Source organism: Lepidothrix coronata, unplaced genomic scaffold, assembly GCF_001604755.1.
Source record: "Lepidothrix coronata isolate B3197 unplaced genomic scaffold, Lepidothrix_coronata-1.0 Scaffold19, whole genome shotgun sequence".
Taxonomy (NCBI): domain Eukaryota; kingdom Metazoa; phylum Chordata; class Aves; order Passeriformes; family Pipridae; genus Lepidothrix; species Lepidothrix coronata.
In genome coordinates this window covers 5,305,971-5,328,291 of record NW_016690199.1, presented here as the reverse complement: position 1 = coordinate 5,328,291, position 22,321 = coordinate 5,305,971, and the positions used below count along the sequence as shown (strand labels likewise).

The window sequence follows — 22,321 nt, the reverse complement described above, 5'->3', positions numbered from 1 at the left end:
AACCTCCTTTCAGGGAGTTGTAGAGAGTGATGAGGTCTCTCCTGAGCCTCCTCTTCTCCAGGCTGAACCTTAGCTACCTCAGTCTCTCCTCACAGGACTTGTGCTCAAGTCCCTTCACCAGCCTCATTGCTCTTCTCTGGACCTGCTTCAGCACTTAAATATCCTTCCTGAATCTCTGACCCAGAAGACAAGGGAAGAGGAACGGTGAGAGGAAGACTTTCCATTGGTAAAGGAGGATGGGGTTAGAGATCACGTAGGCAGCCCTGACTTCTGCAAGTCCATGGGCCCTGAGGGGATGCATCCATCAGCACTGGGGGAGCTGACAGACACCATAGCAGGGCCACTCATGATTACTGTTGAAAGGTTGTTGTGATCAGGAGAGGTGCCCATGGACTGGAAGAAAGGAAATGTCACCCTCTCTTTAAAAAGGGCAAGAAGGAAGACCCAGGGAACTATCAGCCAGTCAGCCTCACCTCAATCCCTGGCAAGATGATGGAGCACCTCATTCTGGAGGCCATTTCTAAGCATATGGAAGAGAAGGTGATGTGGTGGGGGGAAACAGGAACAGTCAGCATGGATTCATGCAGTAAAGGAAAATCATGCTTTACCAACCTGACTGCCTTCTACAATGAGACAACTACCTGGGTGGATGAGAGGAGAGCAGTGGATATTGTCTACCTGGACTTAAGCAAGGCTTTCAACACTGTCTCCCATGATATCCTCATAGGCAAACTCAGGAAGTGCAGACTGGATGATGGGACAGTGAGGTGGATAGAGAACTGGCTGAATGGCAGATCCCAGAAGGTAGTAAGCAGTTGGTAAAGGGTCTAGCTGGAGGCCTGTCACTAGTGATGTACCCCAGGGTTCAATACTGGATCCAGTATTGTTTAACTTGTTCATCAGTGACTTGGATGAAGGAACAGATGCCTCCTCAGCAAGTTCACTGATGACACAAAACTATGAGGAGTAGCCAAAACCCCAAAGTGCTGTGCAGCCCCCTTCAGGAGGACCTTGACAGGTTTGAGAGATGGGCAGAGAAGAACTGTCTGAAATTCAACAAAGGCAAGTACAGGGTCCTGCAATCTGGAGAAGAACCCCAGGCACCAGTACAGGCTGGGGGCCGACTTCCTGGAAAACAGCTCTGTGGAGAACAACTGGGGGACACTGCTGGACAACAACCTGTCCACAAGCCAGCAGTGTGCCCTTGTAGCCCAGAAGGCCAAAAAAATCCTGGGATACATTATGAAGAGCATCACCAGCAGGTCAAGGAAGGAATGGACACTGTGAGTCCTCAGAAAGAACTTCAGACTACACTAATCCCATTTTTCCCTAAGCAGAAGGCAAAGTGCACTAAGAACAGGAAGGAAAAAGCAGGTTCAGGATGAAGCATGGAGTTAAGGAAACAGATGATGGAAGGGAGCAAGGAAGCACTTGGCCATCATCGGTGTGAAAGAGAATGTGAGTGGTTGTCACATTTCTGGAGGAAACAGACAATGAGACATGGAGGCTTTGATGGAAAGTCTACAAACTCTGTGTGTGTTGTGCATGCTCTGGGTGCTCAGACATTTTGCTACCTGCTGTGGGAACACAGTTAAGGTGAGAATGTGTCAGAATATGCCCAGTAACTCATCCCTTTAATTTCAGTCAGTCAACTGAATGTAATGATAATGACCAAATTAGTGCTTATATCTCACATTCACTTTTCCTTCTCATCAATTAAGTGAGTGCTTAATACTTACTACACATGAAAGGCTGTTGAGCAACCTATATTACAGCAGCACTAAAAGTTATGGAGCTCATTATTCTGTATGTAATTACTGCATGCATTATGGCCTAACTTACCATCACGGGTCACCTCTATCACATACAGTCCTTCTTCTGAACCAATTGCTATCCTATCTCGATCTAAACCAAGAGAAAAAAAAAGAGCTATTAATTCAGCTACACTTAATCCTGTCTTTAAAACAGACTGTTTGATTTGAACACCTGAAAAAATTTCTGGACAAACAAGATTTTCAGCAGCAAATCGATTTTGTTCAAGTTCACACAGTCTGTCAAAAGCATGCTACATACCATATTGCTAAAACAACCTGCAAAACAATTAAACAGTATTATTTACCCCAAGTGGATGAAGAAATCTGAATGTCAATGCAAGATTAACATTTTCCCCCATTATTAAATTCCTATGGAGGAGTTCAGCTGAGGAATTTATTTCAGTGTCAGTGCTTTCATTATGAAGCATAAAAGCTCCATCTAAAAGGTCCAACAACCCTCACACACTTATAAAAGTTAAAACAATCATACCTACAATAGCAGCAGCTAAACTTGCTTTAATAAGAGGCAGTGTACTGTCATAGGCTTCTTGTGGAATATGCACAACCTGGTTCCTTAGTCTGTTTTTGTGAAGGATAGACTGCAACCCTTCTAGGATTCCAACCCACTTCCTCTTTTCATTCTCATTTTCCGTCAGGATCAGTAGAGAACAAGACTTTGAAGGCAAACCTAAGAGAGAAGCTGTAACCTTTTAACAGACAGAGAAAGTGAAATTAGCTAGAGTAATAAAAGCCCTTTTTGTCATGCAGAACTGTGAAAATGAAATACACTTTTTCATAACAATGCAATGATGTACCTGGGGGGGATGCACAACACAGCTAATACGGCCACAGTGCTTCAAACAAACAAACTAAAAACAATCACTGCACAAGAGACAGTGGTTTTGTTTAAAAGTACTCAGTCTTGCTTAATCATTCTGGATCCTAAAATATGGGCAAGGAATGCTGCATTCCTATCCTTCAACAATCAATACATGGCAGTAAAAGGCTCCTTCCTGCTCTGAACTGGAATTTCAGCAGCATACTATAGTTTGTCCTGATCCCTCCTATCCATGACATTTTAATAACTTATTGAAAGTGACACACATGCCTTCTGAGCCACATGCATTTAAACCCAAAGGCATTGCTATGATCGGTTCTAGATTTTGATTTTGCTACTTAATTTTCAAAATATTTGTCCAAGGGGAGGAGCTCATCATATTTGCATTCAAAGCTCTGGTGGAAAGCGATGTTTGAGACTGAAGTCTGCCTTCTCCTACATGCCCATGTTAAAAGAAAAGCACTATGGCTTCATTTAATTTTCAGGTAAAATATCCTATAGATCTCAAAGCAGAATGCATTCTAAACAGAAAAAAACTATCCAGGAACTTCTGTTGCCTGAAGCATGCACTTACTAATTCTTAATATTAGTTCTGTGTCCTGCATGAAGAGCTTGAAGGGTTTGTGAGATCATGGGAACTATGCTTTCTGTCACAGAAAAAAGTAACAAAAGGTGCAAAAGGGCAAATCTGAAGGCTGTAACATGGATTAACAGACCTTCAGCCTATATGCTTTCATAAGAAAATCATCATAAAGGTGGATAATGTGGTTATGCAACACACATATTTCCTGAAAAGAGAGAACTGCACAATAACACTCATGTCAAACATAAAATATATCTGAAAATAAACCTGGGACAATAGGATATCAAAGACAGGACTCCAGAAGTAAGATGAAGGCAAAAGGAGGTAGGAAAAAAACCAAGTAGTTTGCGATTGTTCACAGCTCTTATTACTCTACATAGAGTTTTTTCATGTCTAAACTGTAACTAGGCATTATTATTTTAAAGACAGATGGAGGCATAATGGATAATATTTCTAAGTTAGAAAACAAAACCAAACCAGACTCCAGCTAAGGTTTTCCCTTTGAAGTACCACCATGTATTACTCCTCTCAGTCTTTTGAAGGTGGCATCTTACATATAGTCAAATGCAGGAAAAAATGTGAGAAGTCATATGCATATACCTTGCATTATTCACCATACAAAAATCCAGCATTTGCTAGGAAACTCAAGATTTCTTATCTCAAACTGCTAAGCTGTGAAAACACTCCAATACAGACTGCAGTATCTAAATGGCAGGACAGCCCAACATCCAGCTTTAAAAACTGGTTGCCAAGTAGAAATGTTGGAGTCTGAGACAAGTTCTTCCTCTTCTTGAATTCATGAGGGGTCAGAGGTGGTCACAGGTCATTTTAGTGTTTGGCAGCATTCTGGTATTGCTTTCTGCTGGTGGAAGATCCAGAAGAAATGAAAAGCTGTCTTTGGTGGGCCGCCAGTATCATAATGTGTTATGTTATATGGCACATATGAAAGAAGGACTACATTTTTACACAGATTACATGAAGTAACAGTTTTAACTGTTATGTAGAAGCTACTCTATGTCTTTATGTTAGCAAGAAGCAAATCTAGAATTAAATGAAATTGAGAAAAGAGACTCTTGCACCAGATATTAATGGTTTCCAGTTGTAGAAATTTCTTCTTTTGAAGGAGTACATAAAACCAAGAAAAAGAGGTGGACTTTGGCAGCATCTCCTCTGGTATCTAAATGGATTTACTCACACACCAGGCTTCCAGTTAATTTATCAGATCTCTTTAGCAGCGGATAATCTGATCAAACCATGGAGATATTTTGTAATGTCTATCTCTACGAGTATTATTACATGCGGATATTTGACAGAAGTTTTATTTTTTTCTTAGATACTCTTTCAGTTAAAAACTGCAGGCAGAAATTAGAGCAGCAAGTCAGGCAGGCTAAATTGTATGGATGCCTTGTTCTTAAACGAATGAACCACCATTCTGCATAGCATATTTTCTCTCTTCAGAAGCCCTTTCCCACAGTATTCCACATTTGCTAATTTAAGAAGAGAGTAGGCAGATGGAAATTAAAACAAACAAACAAACAAAAAAACCCAACAAAACCCAAAACAGAAACATGTAAGAGGAAAATTAAGGTAAAGGTAGTAATAAACTAAAGCATAAAATTCCACTGCAGAAAATATTTCTAGAAAAAAGCAGAAAAGCAAAGACACAGAGGCAGTCAAGTACAAAGACATTTCCTAAGTAAAACCCTAAAGGACCAAATGATAGGGACTGCATGTGACTGTCAGCTCTTTGCTTTCCATGTTTCACTGACTTGATTCTAAATGACTGAGGATCAGAGATGCTGAAAACAGTGAGTTTCTGTATTCAAATGCAAGGGATTATAGATACTGGCTACTATGTACTCTGCTCTAAATTTTAAAATTCCAGGTTAAATGTAATTCACATAAAACCTAGGAAAGAAGTTCCTGTTGTTAAAAACTAAATACAGCATTCAGATAGAACCTAAATCAGCTAATTATTTTCTCTTATTTTATTTTTTCCTACTGTACTTAAATACGTAATTAAAGAAACTGAAATTTCAAATGTATTTCTTAAATACAAGATAATACACAGCAGACTAGAATCAATGAGCACAACCCAGCTTCAGAATATTCTATTACAGCATCAGTTCCTAAAGCAAGAGTCCAAAGCTAAGCAAGAAAAAAACAGAATCTGGTAATACCAATGCAAGAAGAGACAAAACATACTGAATTATAATCAAGAAAATAAAAAAAGCCAAACTTTATATAAAGGAAGCAGTGAAAGAAGGAGAACTTTTTTCTTTACAGTTCAGATATGAGTACCACCATATTGTTCCTCTACACAGCAACCCCTGTAAATTCTTACACTTCTGCATAACTCAATCAACATTAAATATGGATAACGTATGCCATTCCCAAAACAAAACATTGGTATTCAACTTGCATTTTCTTCATGAGTAAATTGGTTGCCATACCCTGAATATACAAGGGATGTCTTTACGAGTTGCATGTATTACATCCGATGCTAGGACAGAGCTCACACAAAAATCTTCATCTCTAGTAAGAAAGAGAGCAAGAGAATTACATACAAGCACACACTAACATTATTCAGCATCATCTAATTGGTATCACCACTGTTTCAATAGGCTGCCATCTCCTAACACCGCACAGAGCTCACAACTGCCATCACTGCTTTGTTATGCTCCAACCATCCTTGACCCAAACAACTCACAAGCTTCAGTTATGTTTCTACAGCATTTGGTAACTCAGTCCACCTGAAGTTAAGTGGGGTGGCTTTGTGTAGTTCTGGTGTACCAACCACACCTATTCTACAATTAGAAGCAAGAATATTGCTCTTCCAGCCCAGCAGACACATTAGAAATGAATAATTCATACCTCAATGTGTAGCAAGAGAGGGGCCTTTGGAAAAAAAGAAAAATCACATAAAAAGCTCTTGGCAACATAATTATAGTTTGTGGGATTCAAATAAGGGTTTTCAAAACAGCTAGATTTTATTCTCTATTACAGTAAAATAAACAGACATCAGAACAACTTTTGCATTTCAGAGTGCTCCACCCCAGAGGGCTTGTCTACACAAGCCTTTTTAAACTGAATTTGACCAAGTTGATCACCATAATTGCCAATTTTAGTGCAAAGATGACACTAATGTCTGAAACTTGCCCATGATAAAATTCATAGCTGTGGTGGTTAACATCTATTAAAAACATCTAAGAATCCTCAGAAGACAGCCTCAAAGAGGTAGCTACAATAAGCAGATAAAGGATGGGACAGTTGGTATAATATCTGGCTGAGTTGCTTCAAGCAATGTACTGATGTGAATGCTGCTATTTGCAATACTTCCACGTTTCTGCTCCCACTGCCAGCATGTCAGAGAGCTGACACTGACAGTTTTCAGTGACTGTGAGGACAGCACAGCACTACTGGTACAACCCCACGCTACTACTGTCTGGAAAAAATATAAATCAAGGTGCCTGTGAATGCAAACTTTATATTCAACAGAGATACAAAGGTGCTGTAACATGAAAAGGTATTACACTTTCTTGATATTTCCATAAATTTTAATAAAAAACCCTCTTGGTTACTCTGATCACTGTAAGTCTCAGATCTTTTGTAGACAGTGTTCAGTGGTTCAAATGATTCCCCATGAAATAATAACTCCTGTGAGATGGCAGGGTCAGAGCCATTTGCAGTGTAAATTAGCTGGTGCTCTTCTGCAGACTACTTCAGTTTTTCTAATATTGCTGAAATTATTTGCTATGGGATGATCTGTGACTCAATGTTGAGGTCAGAGTGCACGGGAAAAGCAATCTACCAAAGTACATTTGCTTCCCACAGATGCATATGGAAGTCTAGGGAGAAGCATGCTAATTCTGTAAATATTGGTGACTGTACTATAAGTGACTACAGAGTCACTTAAGTGACTTCTTGCTGAGCCCAATCTATCAGCCTAAACTTAGCTGCAGTCTATATACAGAACACACATATCTTCTCAGACCAGAGCTGTCATAATGTTATAGCTTCTTGTGTACTATAAATAAATACCACTGTTAAGGAAAAAGTACAGAGGATTTCTGCTCTGTCATAATAATACAAACCTGAGATCCAAGACTTGACTTGCCACAACTCCAGGCTGAGTGGATTTTCCTTCAGGCACATCATATAAGAAGAGTTTACAGTCACAGACAACTGCATAAGCCCTCTGCCACCCCTTCTTAACTCCTGTAGGCTTTGGGACCTGCATATAAATAACTGATTGCTTATTAAATGTAAGCACATGTAGTAGACACAGAAAGCAAGACATTTAGAAAAGATTATACTAAGATCAATGGAATTACAACACATTCTACTTGCCCTTCAAAATAGTATGAAAAATGTCAAGTAATCAAGCAATCATTTCTCCTCTCTTAAGTTCAACCACTCCTTGTTACAGTTTAATAAATATATTCAGGCTTGTATAAAGGTATTAGGCTTGTATACTGCACAAATGCCAAAATGGTAGCACAGTTTACCTTTTATATTGTGTTTACATCAACAATGACAGAAATACTTTCTTAAACCATTCTTTTTTTTCCCTTGCTGCTTATGAACATTGTAACTACTAATCTACTGACCTTCAGCTCTTGTAGTAAAACCAAGTGTTTCTCCCACATCTAAAGCAACAAAGGTTAAATAAGTTACATGGATGGTACACAAAGCCTTAGGGCTTTAGCACTATTTAGGTGATCTGTTTAAACATACTTAGAGGTTCCAAGCTGCATAGCTGTAAGTGAAGTTTAGCATTCTTCTCTTGTCCAAGAACAAAAGACTGTTACCTTGACATAACCTTTATAGGCGGTTCCTATTCCTCTTTGCACATCTACTCCAAGAGGCCTTTTGGCTTGCTCAGGGGGTATAGGGCAGACCTGAGGTGCACTATCCTTGCAGGAAACATGGCATGCAAATGAACACACTAAGTACAAAAGAGAAAATTCACAGTGAAATGCATGTATGAGTCAACAGGTGATTAATGTAGTCTACACTCAGCAAATTAATTAATCACACTGAAACTGGCAAACAGCTCACTTGCAATAGCTCACTATGCTGAAGGAGTGAACACACCTAGATATTGAGTGAGACTCTCCAAAGCTCTTTTATTTCCTCTTTTTAGCCTATTACATCCACAAAGGGCAGGAACTGAGTTCACATTTCAAGGAAATGGAGTTTGGCAGCCTCACTGACGTTAAGCACCAACCAGTGACAGAAGAGAAACAGTATTAGTAAAGGAGGAATAAAAATTACAGGATAGTGATAATAGGTGTTTAATTTGATCCAAGTATGCAAGGATACTGCAAAGACAAAGTAAAACTAAATCAACTAAAAAGACAGAAAGGGTTAAACTATTAAACACAAGATACAGACTTGAAAGCATAAATGAAATAGAAACAACGGACAAGGACTGAAATACTGCATGAAAATGGCATATATATATATATTGCCCAGAGATCAAATAAGTTCAAATAAGCAGCAAACATCTATACTAGTCATTGCATGCTTTCTTACCATTTGCACCATTTTGTACCCCTTTATGCTGCACCAGTAAGGGACAAAAGTCTCTATTGTCTCTTGCCTATAGAGCACTTCATACAGAAGCAGTACACACAAAAAACTCATATGCCATTTTACATGAGACAGACTACAGGAACTGCAGAATGAGTTAATGTGTTATACTGAGGCATTCAACCCACAGCTTATTGGTCAGATCTGTCCACAGAGATTCTGCTTAGTTTGTCCCAGCTACCTTGTTTCTACAAGTAGGCTTGGGAAGGCAGCAGGAGAAGGGCACAACACTCTGATCTATCCTGTGTATCTTTCTAACCATATTCTCAGAAGTGGGAATCTGGCAGCTATCCTAGGTACATTTAGTCCTGTAATTATGAAGTGTCAAAGGATTCCAAAAAACCTGGAAACAGCCTGCTTCTGCTAAAGCCATAGACTGGGCAACAAACCTCCTCCTCATGATGCCTGAGGGAAGAGACAGCAGAGAAGGCAGCCCCGAGCAGGCTGCCTGGCTTGTTCTTTGAGCTACTGTCTGCTCCCAAGAAGGCAGGGGTTACCAAAAAGTCATACATGCAAAGTACTGTAGGTGCTCCCCAAGACCAGGTAATAAACTCAGCTCTTCGAGGAGGTATCGTAACTATTTGGGACTGTGCATATCAAGGCACACCAGTTGTGGAATAGGGAAAATCCACAGGATATAGTGAGTTTCACAGGCCTTTGGAAGTGTAGCTGTATTTTACCATAGTCTCCAGCATTAAAAAGAGGAGGAAATGGAAAAAGCAAGTGAATGAGAGTGGAACATGGCAAAGTTTTGTTCTACTGGAATCATCTCTATTCTTATGTGAATGTGATTCTAGTTTTTTCTGTAGCTATTAATATCTGCTGTGGAATAGGCAAACTGGAAAACTAATGATGCAGAGCTTAATCAAAACACAAGACAAAAAGAAGAGTGAAGCTGATAGCTACACTAAGGGAAAAAGACAGTTTCAAGCTTGTAGAAAGAGATGCAAAACAAAAGTTCAGAACTGTCAGCAACAGGAGACAAAAGGCAGCCCCAGGGCAAGTGCTGGCAGAGTGATAGGTCCTCTTGGGGAAGAACTGCCACCAGAAGATCTGCCAGGAAAAAAAGCCCTGAAGGGCAGATGAGGCAATCTAAATGTGATACTGAGGGTGTCAGTGGAGAGGGTGTCACTAGCAAGAACTAAGCTGGGCACAGAAATAAGGTTATTTATACTGTAGTGCCTTCATCGGATTTGTGACCTATTTAACTGAGTTCATGTGTCCAATCAAGATACAGTAAATATTTTCAAATAAAAATACCTCCCTATACTTGAACACAGAATTCAGTAGTGACACATGCATCAGATAAAGCATTTTAAATAAAACTAATGGACAGCAAGACAAGCTACAGATGAAATAATCTAGCAAATGGTCCTCTCAACATTCAGGGTTTATGATTAGGATAACATAAAATAGACATAATCAGATCATTCCTGTAGTCTTCTCTACTACAGCAACAGAAACCAGTCCTGCCTTCCCCGCCCCCTCCCTCGCACTGTAACAGCACTAATGGTAGCAGAATTAATTAGCAATATGAAATCATACATCATCATCATACTTCTAAAGGGATGCAAAAGAAAGGAGAACCCTTCAGTGGCAGCCACCCCTTTCTTTCATTCCCTCCCCAAAGAAATGGTTGCCTTCAAATACATTAGTGTTTTGGGATGCTTTTCGAGGGACTTGCTGAAAATATAAAAAGTTTTACTGACTCACCGTCACAGGCATAACCTTGTCGAACTAATCCCACCATGAGAGAGGTGCAATGACTACACTGAGTAGGGCTTGTGAATGACTTGATATTGAGCTGGTGAGCTTTAGGCTGAAAGATACATTCAGGATAAAAAATAACTTCATTTTCTGGACTTAGGTAATGCAAGCACCTCCCTTCACCACCCTATATCAGTGCGCACATTATGAAACCTGGGCTTCTTTTATGTAAGTGCAGCTTGTAAAAGGTGCTGCAAGACAACAGTAACAGATTTATTTCCAACTGCAAAAGATACTCAGACTAAAACCTACAACTATTTTTTGTCATCCCCTACAACAAAACAAAACCCATCCATATGCATTTGGAAACATTTGATTAAAAACACAGACCTAACAAACACACATATGACAAACCCAAACAGGACAAGAACAAACACAGAGGGCTAATTTATAGATTATACTTTTTTCCTTTGTTCTTTAGAATAAGGTCAGCACAGTCCCCCTACCTTTGGTACAGCTAGAGAAATGGACTGAATGGTGGGGGAAGGAGCAGCAGGCATCCTCTGAAGCCGAATTGGTTCCTGAATCGCAAGAAACTGTAATTGAGCAAAATAAGGCTTCAAGAATTTGTTTCAAGATTGGGGTAGCAAAGCTTATTGTCTTCTGATTTTTTTTTATTTTTTTTGAATATGATAAAAAATTTAATTGTCGTAAACATCACCATTCTGATTTAATAGAAACAGATTGTGTTTTAAAGCACTCACAGGAAAGCCTGCACACTAACAAATAAGCAGCAATACAGAAAACATGAAAATGAGGTACATCAACATACAGAAAGGCAGCGAAAAGGCTTCATTTGCAACTGTCTTCAAAGCAGGTGAAATTAACACTGAGACATTGCAAATAAGCAGCATTCAATCCTGTTTCTTCACGATGAATGCTGCAATATGTATTTTTGTGAACAAGACAGAGAGACTTTCTGGTGAATTACTCTTCAGGGTAAAATAACAGCTTTCTTACTTCTTGTTGTTGCTCTGCAGTTACAACTGAAGTAGATGGTGAAACTTCTGACTTGGGACCCTGCATTTCCTGCTCACTAATGGAGCTGGTCTGCAAAAGCAACAGCAAACATGTTAGATTAGATACCACGTATCTGAATGAAGGATTCTCACAAGAATAGAATGGACACAAAACCCAGCGTTGGTTTCTAGATGAAATACACAAACATCTAACAACCTTCCACTCTGAAAAAAGATCTTTTCTCAAAACAAACCCTGCCACCTGATGGAAAAGCTGGGAGTACTGAAATGCAAAATCTCATAGCAGGCAGCTACAATGCTGCAACAGTCATCTTCTCACAGCAAGGCTGTGTCTAATCTCTTGCATGCAGGTATGGAATAATGTTTGAGAAGCCTGGCAATCATCCCTAAAATAGCTGATTTCTCATGGTAGCTTACTACACTAGGATTTTTCTAGCACGCAGCAGCCGGAAAGTCTGCCACAAGAAAAATTCTTAAAGTAGTAACACTCAATCTTTAAAAAAGTTGTTTAAAAATGTTTACTTAATCACAGTGTCTTATATTTCACTGAAATTTAAGACTAGCATCCATTACAAGCCATCTATTAATTTCACACTTAAATTAGCAACTACTAATTGCCAGCACAAGGGGGAAGTATGCTACAATTCCAGAGCTAAAGCAGCTGGGTGTGGAAGTAGGATTCTGCGTTACTGTACTCTGAGGAAATCATAAAAACCATGATTAACAAACATCAGATTAGACTTCACATCAGTGATGTAATTAGCACTAAAGGCAACAAGTAATGAATCACTCACTTCCCAGCCAGTTTAGACAGGAAGAAGCTTCGCTCAAGTTCAGTTAGCTCACTAAATATGTTCAGATACTTGTTATTTTTGTGTTGTTATGAACTGATCGGTAGGGCTGGGCCATTTAAGATCAAATTGTACCATTATGTAATATGAACAATTTCAAAATGCTAAGTGTGATTCAGCTTTAGCCATATAGATAGTCAAACTATAAAACAAGTAAGCCTCTAAAGAGGTTTAGTGGATTAAGTTACAGAGAAATTAAGGAAGCACAATATCTAATTTTAGAGGGCCATTTTTACTATGACAGGTCACAACAAAATAAGGACACAAAACTACTATCAAAAACTTACTTCTTCCCAAAAGGCTAGCAGAGAAGATGTAGACGAAGAAGAAACAGAATCCTTTGTTGTAACAGATATGAGGGATAAAAACGATCGCTTATCACCCATAGGAAAACTTCAGATAGAATATTAGTTGGCTAACTAAATAAAATGTTTTATACGGCCAAATGATGTTTATTCAAACTAAATTAACCCCAGTGCAGATGATAAAAACTATCTTTATAAGTACATGTGAAAAAAAATTGCCAATGGAAGTCATTAAGCACAGTGTCAGTAATTTTAACGTAATTAATCAGAAAATGCCACCTGCATTTTCACAGAGACTATGTACTTATTTCAGGATCTGTAGAATGGAATCTTGTTTAGTTATGGGCTTGATATTCTACATGTTACTTTTTTAAGTATATTGGTATTTTTTAAAGCAATGTTTCCAAAAATCAAGGTCAGTAGATAAAAGTTATTATTGAGATAGTAGCATATATCATGTTTCTCTCTCTTCCCTCCACCTCATCCATATAGCACATCTAAGAAAGTCAGCACGGACATTCTGTGGCTGGGAACAGCATATACACAAACTGTATGCAAATATCACAGCATGCCCAGGGGTTTTAACCTGAGCCCCCTTAACTCCGCTTCATAAACAGATTATTCTCTCCAGTTTGAGCTCTTGGTTTTATCCTTAACTGTCTATGCTTTGCAAAACAACATTTAAAAAAAAAATCCCAGAAAAATCTCCACGGATCAAGAGTTCATGAAGTAAGGAAATGTGATTCAATGTTGCATTTAACAGCTGCTTCCTCGGGGAATGCACAAATGATTTAAAGTGAAACGCCTACTTAGGGCTGTGATTTGTATGATTAGTTTTCTAAGGATCACAGGGTGTGTCACGATAAACTTATTATACAAACATCTGTGGGTCCTCAATTCTCTTCCCAGCTCCTTCTACTCTAACCACTCCATTAAGATCTGGAGCCAACAATTTTACATATCTGTTTAAACACTCCTTGAACTGTGTGAACACTTTTCCTTGTAATAATCAGCATCTTCCAACTGCAAAGCATTTAATCCCTTATTTGTAATAGGGTGTGCCAGCATTTCCAAAAGACCCTGAATATATTTCATTTAGCCAAATGTTTGATATTAACCTAAACAAAGCTAGAATAGAAAATAATTAATGTGAACTTCTGAGAATATTTCCCAAAGGTGCCAGCTTCTCTACAAAATGCCAAGCAATCTGACATCTACTGGGCATCCAATTCTCTGCCACGCTAATTTGGCTAATATGTCAGATCCAAATGTGCCATATAGTGCCTAAGAGTTACTTTAACATAATAAAAATATAATTTGGTTATCACATTTTTGTAGTTATTTTATGTAATAACTCACTCTGAAAGTCAAATCACGTGTAAGAGGAGAGGTGTTGAAATAGTCAAAAATGGAATCTTGAAAATCTGGAAGTTTGAGACCTAAAACCAAAAGGAAAACAGGCTTAGCTAAAAGGCAACATCACAGGTGGTGTTAGAACTTTGTTAAAACACAGTAACTCTAATTACCTGAATCTGTTCTGTATTTTTCTTCCAGTTTTTTCTTCAAACCTTCCATCTCTTCCAACAGTTCTCTATTTTTTGCTTCTGATTCCTTTAATTTACTAAAGCAACACAATATGATCAAAATGCAATCTGAAATGTCTCAAAGGCAGGAATGGCAGTGCACAAAAGTTTCAGAAAATGCCTTTTTTTTGAGGAGCATGGGTTTTTTTTAAGAGATTATTTTAAGGCTGATTAATTTTACTTTTCCCATGAATAGACACCTCAATACTTGACTAGATATTTAAAACTGTAGATATTTAAAACTTGAGATTTCTGCTACCCCTGCAGATATGTGGTATTATTCTAATAGCAATTTGATTTTTAATTCCCAAGAACATGCCTAACTCTCCAGTTAGTGAATAATGGTAGTGAATTTGCTTTGAATTTGCTCTTATGCTTTTTTTCCTCAGATGCCCAAGATTTATATCTTAGTATAGCAGTGATATCTTTACTTGAAGAAATTTTTATAGTTCTCATTTGACTATGGAAGAAACGTGTAGTCAGTAGAATGGGATCTTTCTGGCAAAGTCCAGTATCCCAGGCACAAGGGGTCATTTTAAGAAAGTTGCTACTATTCTAATCAGCAGTTCAGATCAGTATATTAAAACCTAAACAGAACCAAAGGTCTGATTACCTTTCAAAAGATATGTTTGCATCTTTAACTTTTCGTAGCTCTTCTTGAACCAGTTGTTTGGCACGAATTTCTGCATCAAGAGCAGACTGTAATTCCAGCCTGGCTGACATATCCAACTTCTGACTGCGTCGCACTTTCCAAAGTGGATCCTGTAGCATAAGTTACTGAATATTAGTATCAACTGTCTAAGGATAATTCAGTTCTTGTCCAAAGACATAAATTAGCTTTCACACTGGTTCAGAGAATGCTCTTTTAATTAGTAATGGACAGGATACCTGCTGCATGAAAATCAGTCAGTAGTTGGACCTCATTACACAAAAAATGAAGTAATGAGCTATTTTAATACTGTTTATACCATTAACACAATATGCTCGAAACCAAAATGCTAGATCACTGAGCATGGAAGTCAAACCAAAAGAACTCATTGAAAATGGCTAGTTTTCACTGTCCAATCTAGAGGAGAGTGTAAAACTTGCACAGTGACATAATGGACTTTCAAACATGAGATAAATGTCAATATTTAATGTAAAACATACTAATATAAAATATAGCAATAGTAGCAAAATTATGAGAAAAAAAAAGAAAGAAAGAATCCGGGTCTTGAGATACCCAAGATACCTAGAACATTTGCCTAAGGAATTCTTATGCTTGCTAAGTAGCATATGCTCCACTTCTGCATACACCATGCAATTCCACCCTACTACTCCCAAAAGCTAAAATTCTGATCTTTTCCAGGCATTTTTCAGTATGGACTACATTTCTGATATTCCCTAATGAATGCCTCTCTAGTCACACATGAACTTGAAACTAACAGTCATGAAAAATGAGAGGCATTTTTTATGTTGAGAAATAATTGCCTTAGATTAGGTCCTGCAGAAGTTACAAAACCAGTTGTAATAAGAAGAACAGACAGCATTCTTTATTCTGGCAGTAGCTAAGATGAAAATGCCAACTGCATTTGATCCGATCTTTCTTCCTATTAAACCTCTCAATATTATAATCACCTCTTGATGATGTAAGCAAATGTTAGCTCACAGAAGTAATAACTTTCTCTTATTCTCCCATATTCATAGGTTTGGAAGGGGTGAGTAACTTCTAAAATGTATAAACCAGCAGCAGATGGACTCTGCATGGCAGACTGTGCTGACTGGCATTGCTAGGGATGTGGGCTTCCATGCCAAGCTGCAAATGGTTCTCCCTCTCCTTCTGTGGGTGTTTTTCTCTTTGAAACCCTACTCCTTTATGAGAGCTCTTTTAATTTGCAGATTTTTTTGGGAATTCATGTTACTGCTATATGGGAAAACTACAGAATAAGGTTTCATTGTTCTGCATATAAATGAAGCTACATGCTTTCAGCGTGTCCCTAGTTTGTGCCAGTATCAACCAGTTAATACTTTTTCACTGAAGAAAACTTACTTCGTTATCTCACTGTAACAGCAGTTAAAATTATTCAGTTGCATCTAACATGGTGAGGTACATTTCTGTACTCCCCTTTAATGGTTAAGTTATTGTTTCTTCTCTCCTCTGTACTGTTTAAAGCAGTTTGTGATGGCAGATATTAGTATGAAACAACTACCCCCTGTAATTATCAAATTCTGATCAGATTAGCTACTTGGATTTTACAAGCAATAACTAAAAACCAGAAAGCAGAGCAAGGGATTTATTAGAAAAGAATTCTGATTATGTACAGGTAGCCAAAACTAAAAATGTAGCTTCTCAGACATCCCCAGAACAGCCTGAATGCTTGCTATTTTCTTACCAGTGTTCGTGACCCCAGACTGGAACTTCTCAATGATTCTAGTTCTTCTGTCATCTTGGAAGCTAATGCCTGGAGATAGCCACGAGCATCCTTCTCATCACTTACCCTGTTGTGCAATTACAAAAACCTGTAACTTAGCAGTTTCATGGCTCATAGCACCAAATAGTGTATCACCAAATTATCAGAGTGTCTGCACTGGATTTAGGGACATAACAGAAATGGACAGAGCAGGAAAAACTCTCCCAGCAACAGAAAACTGAATATATCTTAGATTGCCTACTTTAGATTTTTCTTTTATCTGATTTTCTTGATTGTGGCAGTTGCTAGGGAAACTGAAGTTTCCCTTTCGCCATCAGCAAGAGTTCTGCAGAGATTCACTGTTATAGTTTGGAACACGATCTGCATGTTACTGCTCAGTTTTTATAAGGGCTACCTTCCAGTCCTTTTTGTTTTGCATGCTGAAATACTTGCACACAGATTGCTAAAACAGTGAATTAGAGAGGGAAGAACAGACCTAGGAATTAATTCCAAGTGTACAGCTAGTGAGGTTTTATATTTTAACGTGGACCTTTAAAATCATGACCATCTTCCTGACTTAATTTATCAAAATATTCCAGATTGGACGATTTAATAATCGCTTTAGAGTTGACACCAAAACTTTCTCCTTTGTACTTGTTGCAGTGGCACCTGACAATTTCAACAAAATCAACACTGAGAAGTACCATGCTTTTATTCATCTCAGACACAGAGAGAGGGCCTAGCTATACATTAAAAAAAAAAAGCCAATCAATATTTCAAAGTTGAAAGTGGCCATATCTGGATCTCTAAACAGCACATACCATTGAATAATTTCTGCAATCTGAGCTTCCCAGTGAGCAACAGACTCCTTCTTTGCTGCTAGATCTTGAAGCTCATCTTCTAGCTGTCTGTTCTGTGCTGTTAGTTTGTCCACAAAGGAGCAGAGCTGAAACAAAAGATTAGTTTCACTTGTGACTTATGTCAGTTCCACTGACATATATATAAGAGTTGTCACTTTTTATGTATGTGTATGTCTAAACACCTAGAGAATCTGAACAAACAAGACCACCCTGGGCTATCTGGGAGCTCTAACACAGAGCAAAGGACTGGAAGGGGTTCTTTACTGTGGAACTGCCAGTTCACACAAAATAATCTAGAACAAAGGAAAAGAAAATGCAAGTGTAGAGGTCAGAGAGGAATAAGGTTTTACTGTAAGCCATCAGGAAGGCAGGCAGTCTATCAATGCTTCCCTCTCTGAGCAGCCTTCAGGAAGAAATCAGTGGATGGTGTCCTCTGAATTGTGGGAATCAGTCCCCCAAAGAGCAGTACCAGGATGCTGAAGTTAGTATGTAGCCAAATCTCTGACATTTATATGGTGAAAATGACATTTGTTTTATTCAGATAGTGCCTGAACATTCACAGATCCTGTTTTGATCAATGAGTAGACTACTTCAACACCAGAGACTAATGACGTAAGAATTATATTTTGCTTAAAAATATTTCTCAAAGTAATTACCCTCTCATTTTCTGTTGTTAGCTTTTTGTTATCTTCCAAGAGCATAGATCTTTCACGTTCATATTTCTCTTTCATTGTTCCTACTGCTTCCTCCATTTCACTGTGCCTAAGGAGAAGGACAAGAAATAGGAACACTTTAACATTGCTAAACCTGTGGGATTTTCAAAAGGGAATAAATAGAGTTAAGGTGAAATAGCAGCCAGCACAGGCACCTTTGCAATGCAATACATACAGGCAACAAACAGAAATCCATAGTTTAGAAATTACACCCAAAAGCTTACCTCTCTCGCTTTGTTTTCTCTAGTTTATCCTTCAATATCATGATCTCTTTCTGCAGTGCAAGCTGATGGCTCTCTGAATCATGTACTTCCTTTTTCACATTTTTTACTTCTAAAACATGTGATGCTTCTCGTCGGACCAACTCTTCTTCATAAAATAAGATTTTCTTTTCCAGCTCAGACTTAATTTTGGAAAGTTCCTGCTGATGTTCTAGTGTGGCACCAGCTGCCCGGCCTCCTTGCTTCAGCTGCAGAAGAAGAGGAGAAACCATCAGGAAGAGGCCATGATCTTTATATTTTGGGAATATTCTTTGAAGTCAGAATTGTCCAACTGTGGCAATTTGGAAAAATTTTTATTTGGGCACCAAGTGATTTAAAAGGGACCTGTCTCCAAGGATTAAGCCCCAAGTAACTGCTCTGCTTACATGACCCTAATAAGGAGTTGAAATGGGTTGCAGAGATAACAGATTTGTACCACATTAGTTTAGTATCTGCTTAAAGTTTACATAAACTGGGCATTTTGAAGACATTAGTGTCCAATAAGTAAAGTGTTCTAAGCAAAAAAGGCAAATAAATCTGGACAGGTTAGGTCAGGTTTCTAGTAATGCTGTAGTTTTCAAGTCTCCCACTGCTATCAACAGTTGAGTAAGCAAAACTATTGCAGCCCCTGGGCCACGAGTAAATATTTGTCAAAAAACATGTAACCTTTAGAGCTTCCAGTTCATTTTCCAGTTGTTTGGAGAAAACCTCACTGTGCTCACGAAGCTTGCGTTCTTTCGATGCTTCTGCTACAACTTCTTCGAGTTGGGCTTCCAGCTGTAACAAGTAATTTTAGGTCACTTCAATCCACGATAGCATTATCTGTATCATTCATTTCCTTTCCTCCATATGGACTAGCAGCAAGTTATATTTATTTCTATTTTAAGTTACACCACTATAACAATCATCTCAGAATGTCATGATAATTGTTTTGCCTTCAGTGATTCAGGCATCCATCTGTCTCATGCAGCAAAACTATTATTTTATGACTCTTTGTACTGATATGAACTACATCAAACCCATTCAAGGATAACTGCACAGCTCCCATTAAAGCAAAGAGAAGGAAATGGCACCAGGACGTCACTGCAGTTGTGAAAGAAGAAAGTCTCCCATGTTTACAGGTCAGCTCCATGCCTCAGTATCTAGTAAGGCAGCTTAAAAATCTCAATCTTTGACCCAAATCACTGCAAAATACTTCAAATATGAACACTGAATATTTTTGCCTTGCAATTATGGAACAAATAAGCTTGATCATCCATTTATTGACTTCAGAAAGCTTATCAGAAAGACAATTTGTATTTAGTGGCAACTGAGGCAACTTGCAATTCAAGCAATAGTGACACAGTTTCAAAACCTGACAGGAAGAGTAAAATTTGTTTTTCTGTGTTCAAATTAAACTCACAAAGTTGTTTTTAAAAGGGTTGTACTTAGAACTGTGGGACAAGATAATGAACTTCTAGACTATGTTTTGAATAGAAGATTGATAGAACTGTTACGAAAGGGAGTACAGAGGAATTTTTAAGAACAAAGACAGGAGATTTTAAAGCTCTACATGGAAGCATTTAACTGAATAAAGAACAACACTTGAATGCCCGCTGCACTCTGCTCTAGAAACGAGATGCCAGAGCTCTTTGCCAGTTCCCAGTTATCTACCACTTCTTGTTCATGGATAAAAGCCTGAGAAACTTCATCTTTTACTACACTTTCATAGACTGCCCTTCAATTCATTTTCCAGTAATGTTTATAAAGCTCTTGAATTTCTCTTCTACACTTCACCCAGAGAATACCTAAAACATGATGACTTTTCAGTGATTAAAACACTCTGGATTAACCACAGTAGCTTTTTCTTATGCCCTCTTCTGGTTATCCACTTCATCTTATGTAAAACTATAAATTGCCTTGAATACTAATTGGAAATTAACTTGTTTAAAGATATTACAGATATTCTTACAATGACTAGAGAGGAAGGAAAACCACATATTTAATCTGTATCACTATTCCTCCCTTCAGCTGAAGAGAAACATTCAGTTAAGAAAAACAGTGAAGTTAGAATACTCCAACCTCAAAGCACATGAAGAACTCACTGAGCTTTCTAGGTTTCAAGCTGATTGTGAGTCAGAGTCTACAAGAATCAAAACACAAGAACTAATAACCTGGGTATGTAGTAAAAACAGCTTCCTCCAGATTCAAATCTGAGTACAAACAAAAAAACCCGAGAAAACCCAGAAGACACTCCCAGTTTTTCAATACAATCAGATATGAGATACAGATAAGCAGCAGCTGAACATGTTACTGCTGGCTGTTTTATCAAGCTACCTCTTTCCTTATCTTCTCGGATTTACGGATGTCCTGTCGCAGAGCATCGATTTTCTGCATGCTCACTTCCAACTCCTCTTCTTTGTCGCGAAGTTGCCGGGACAGCTTCTGCTTTTGAGACCGCAGGTCTCCCATCCTCTCACTGAGCTCGGAGAACTCCTGCACAGCCAACTTTCTTTGCTGGTGGGCATCCCTCAATTCTTTGGACTGCGTCTTTAATCTCTCTGAGGCTTCTACAAGTTGCTGGTTTAAATAAAAAATATAATAAAAAGAGTAATTTGAACTCCATATATCCTTTCCAAGAAGAAAGACACTGGACCTATGTAAGCATGACTTGAAAGCTCAACCACCTCACATAACTTCTAAAGATTATTTCTAATTCTTAATTTACACAATTGTTTGAGGTTTTTTCCTGGCTAAGCAGCTCCAGTAATGTACCAAGACAGCCATTACTCTGCTTCTAGTGTGGCAGCTCAAAGACTACCTTTGGTGTAGCCTTTTCTGCTACTCATACACTCTGGTTAACAGACAGAAGAGAGACTGTTAAATTCTAAGGTACAAACAGCCCAGAGATTTTGGCCCACAGATTGCTTTTGGATTCACCTGAATGCCCATGAACAATATGGCTAGGAGGCTTTTCCAAAACTAGTTATTCCAATACAGATAGCTTTTTTTTTAATATCATTAAAAGTGGTATGTAGTATATGCAACTCCCTATTTACTTTACTGCAAAATATTTTGCTGATTTAAACTAAAAACTGATAAATTTTAGCAAGCAAACAAAGGTATAATTTACAGAGCAGCAAATAAAATCAGCAATTACGTAAAAGTCATCATCAGTCTTAAGCAGTAATTAACCTTTTGGTATAACAAAGAGAAAGTACACTTGAGCTGGAGCAGTGACTTAGCTCTATTAACTCTTTCATATATATATAAAAATACACACACATACACATATATATATAGATCTGACTTTAACTCCTGTGTATATTATCATAGAATCACAGTATAATTTAGGCTGGAGAAGACCTTTAAGATCATTAAGTCCAAATGTTAACCCAGCACTGCCCAGCCCACCACTAAACCATGTCCCTAAGTGCCACATCTCCACGTCTTTCAAATACCTCCAGGGATAGTAACTTCACCCCTTCCCTGGGCAGCCTGTTCCAATGCTTGTCAATCCTTTCAGTGAAGAAATTTTTCCTAATATCCAATCTAGATCTTCTCTGGTTCAACTTGAGGCCATTTCCTCTCATCCTGTCATTTGTTACTTGGGAGATGAGACCTACCCTCACTTTACTTCAACCTCCTTTCAGGCAGTTGAGCAATATGGTCTTCCCTGAGCCTCCTTTTCTCCAGACTAAACAATCTCAGCTCCCTCAGCCACTCAAGGCCTCATAGGACTTGTGCTCCAGACCCTTCAGCTTCCTTGTTGCCCTTCCCCGAACTCATTCCAGCACCTCAAT

The 22,321-nt window shown here is 38.4% G+C and overlaps 1 protein-coding gene across 1 annotated transcript in view; it reads right to left on the bottom strand.

Moving 5' to 3' along the window:
* The window catches only part of CDC42BPB (CDC42 binding protein kinase beta), a 94,622-nt gene that overhangs the window by 11,746 nt on the left and 60,555 nt on the right, over positions 1-22,321 (bottom strand). The window contains exons 13-30 of the mRNA XM_017807421.1: positions 20,856-21,098; positions 19,206-19,316; positions 18,504-18,748; positions 18,223-18,328; positions 17,528-17,652; positions 16,689-16,794; positions 14,930-15,078; positions 14,260-14,354; positions 14,093-14,172; positions 11,558-11,647; positions 11,044-11,118; positions 10,544-10,649; positions 8,047-8,183; positions 7,330-7,469; positions 5,689-5,770; positions 2,305-2,521; positions 1,819-1,905; positions 474-520 (exon numbers count right to left, since the gene is read on the bottom strand). Coding sequence (XP_017662910.1) covers positions 474-520; positions 1,819-1,905; positions 2,305-2,521; positions 5,689-5,770; positions 7,330-7,469; positions 8,047-8,183; positions 10,544-10,649; positions 11,044-11,118; positions 11,558-11,647; positions 14,093-14,172; positions 14,260-14,354; positions 14,930-15,078; positions 16,689-16,794; positions 17,528-17,652; positions 18,223-18,328; positions 18,504-18,748; positions 19,206-19,316; positions 20,856-21,098 — 2,241 coding nt within the window. The remainder of the gene's footprint in view (positions 1-473; positions 521-1,818; positions 1,906-2,304; positions 2,522-5,688; positions 5,771-7,329; positions 7,470-8,046; positions 8,184-10,543; positions 10,650-11,043; positions 11,119-11,557; positions 11,648-14,092; positions 14,173-14,259; positions 14,355-14,929; positions 15,079-16,688; positions 16,795-17,527; positions 17,653-18,222; positions 18,329-18,503; positions 18,749-19,205; positions 19,317-20,855; positions 21,099-22,321) is intronic.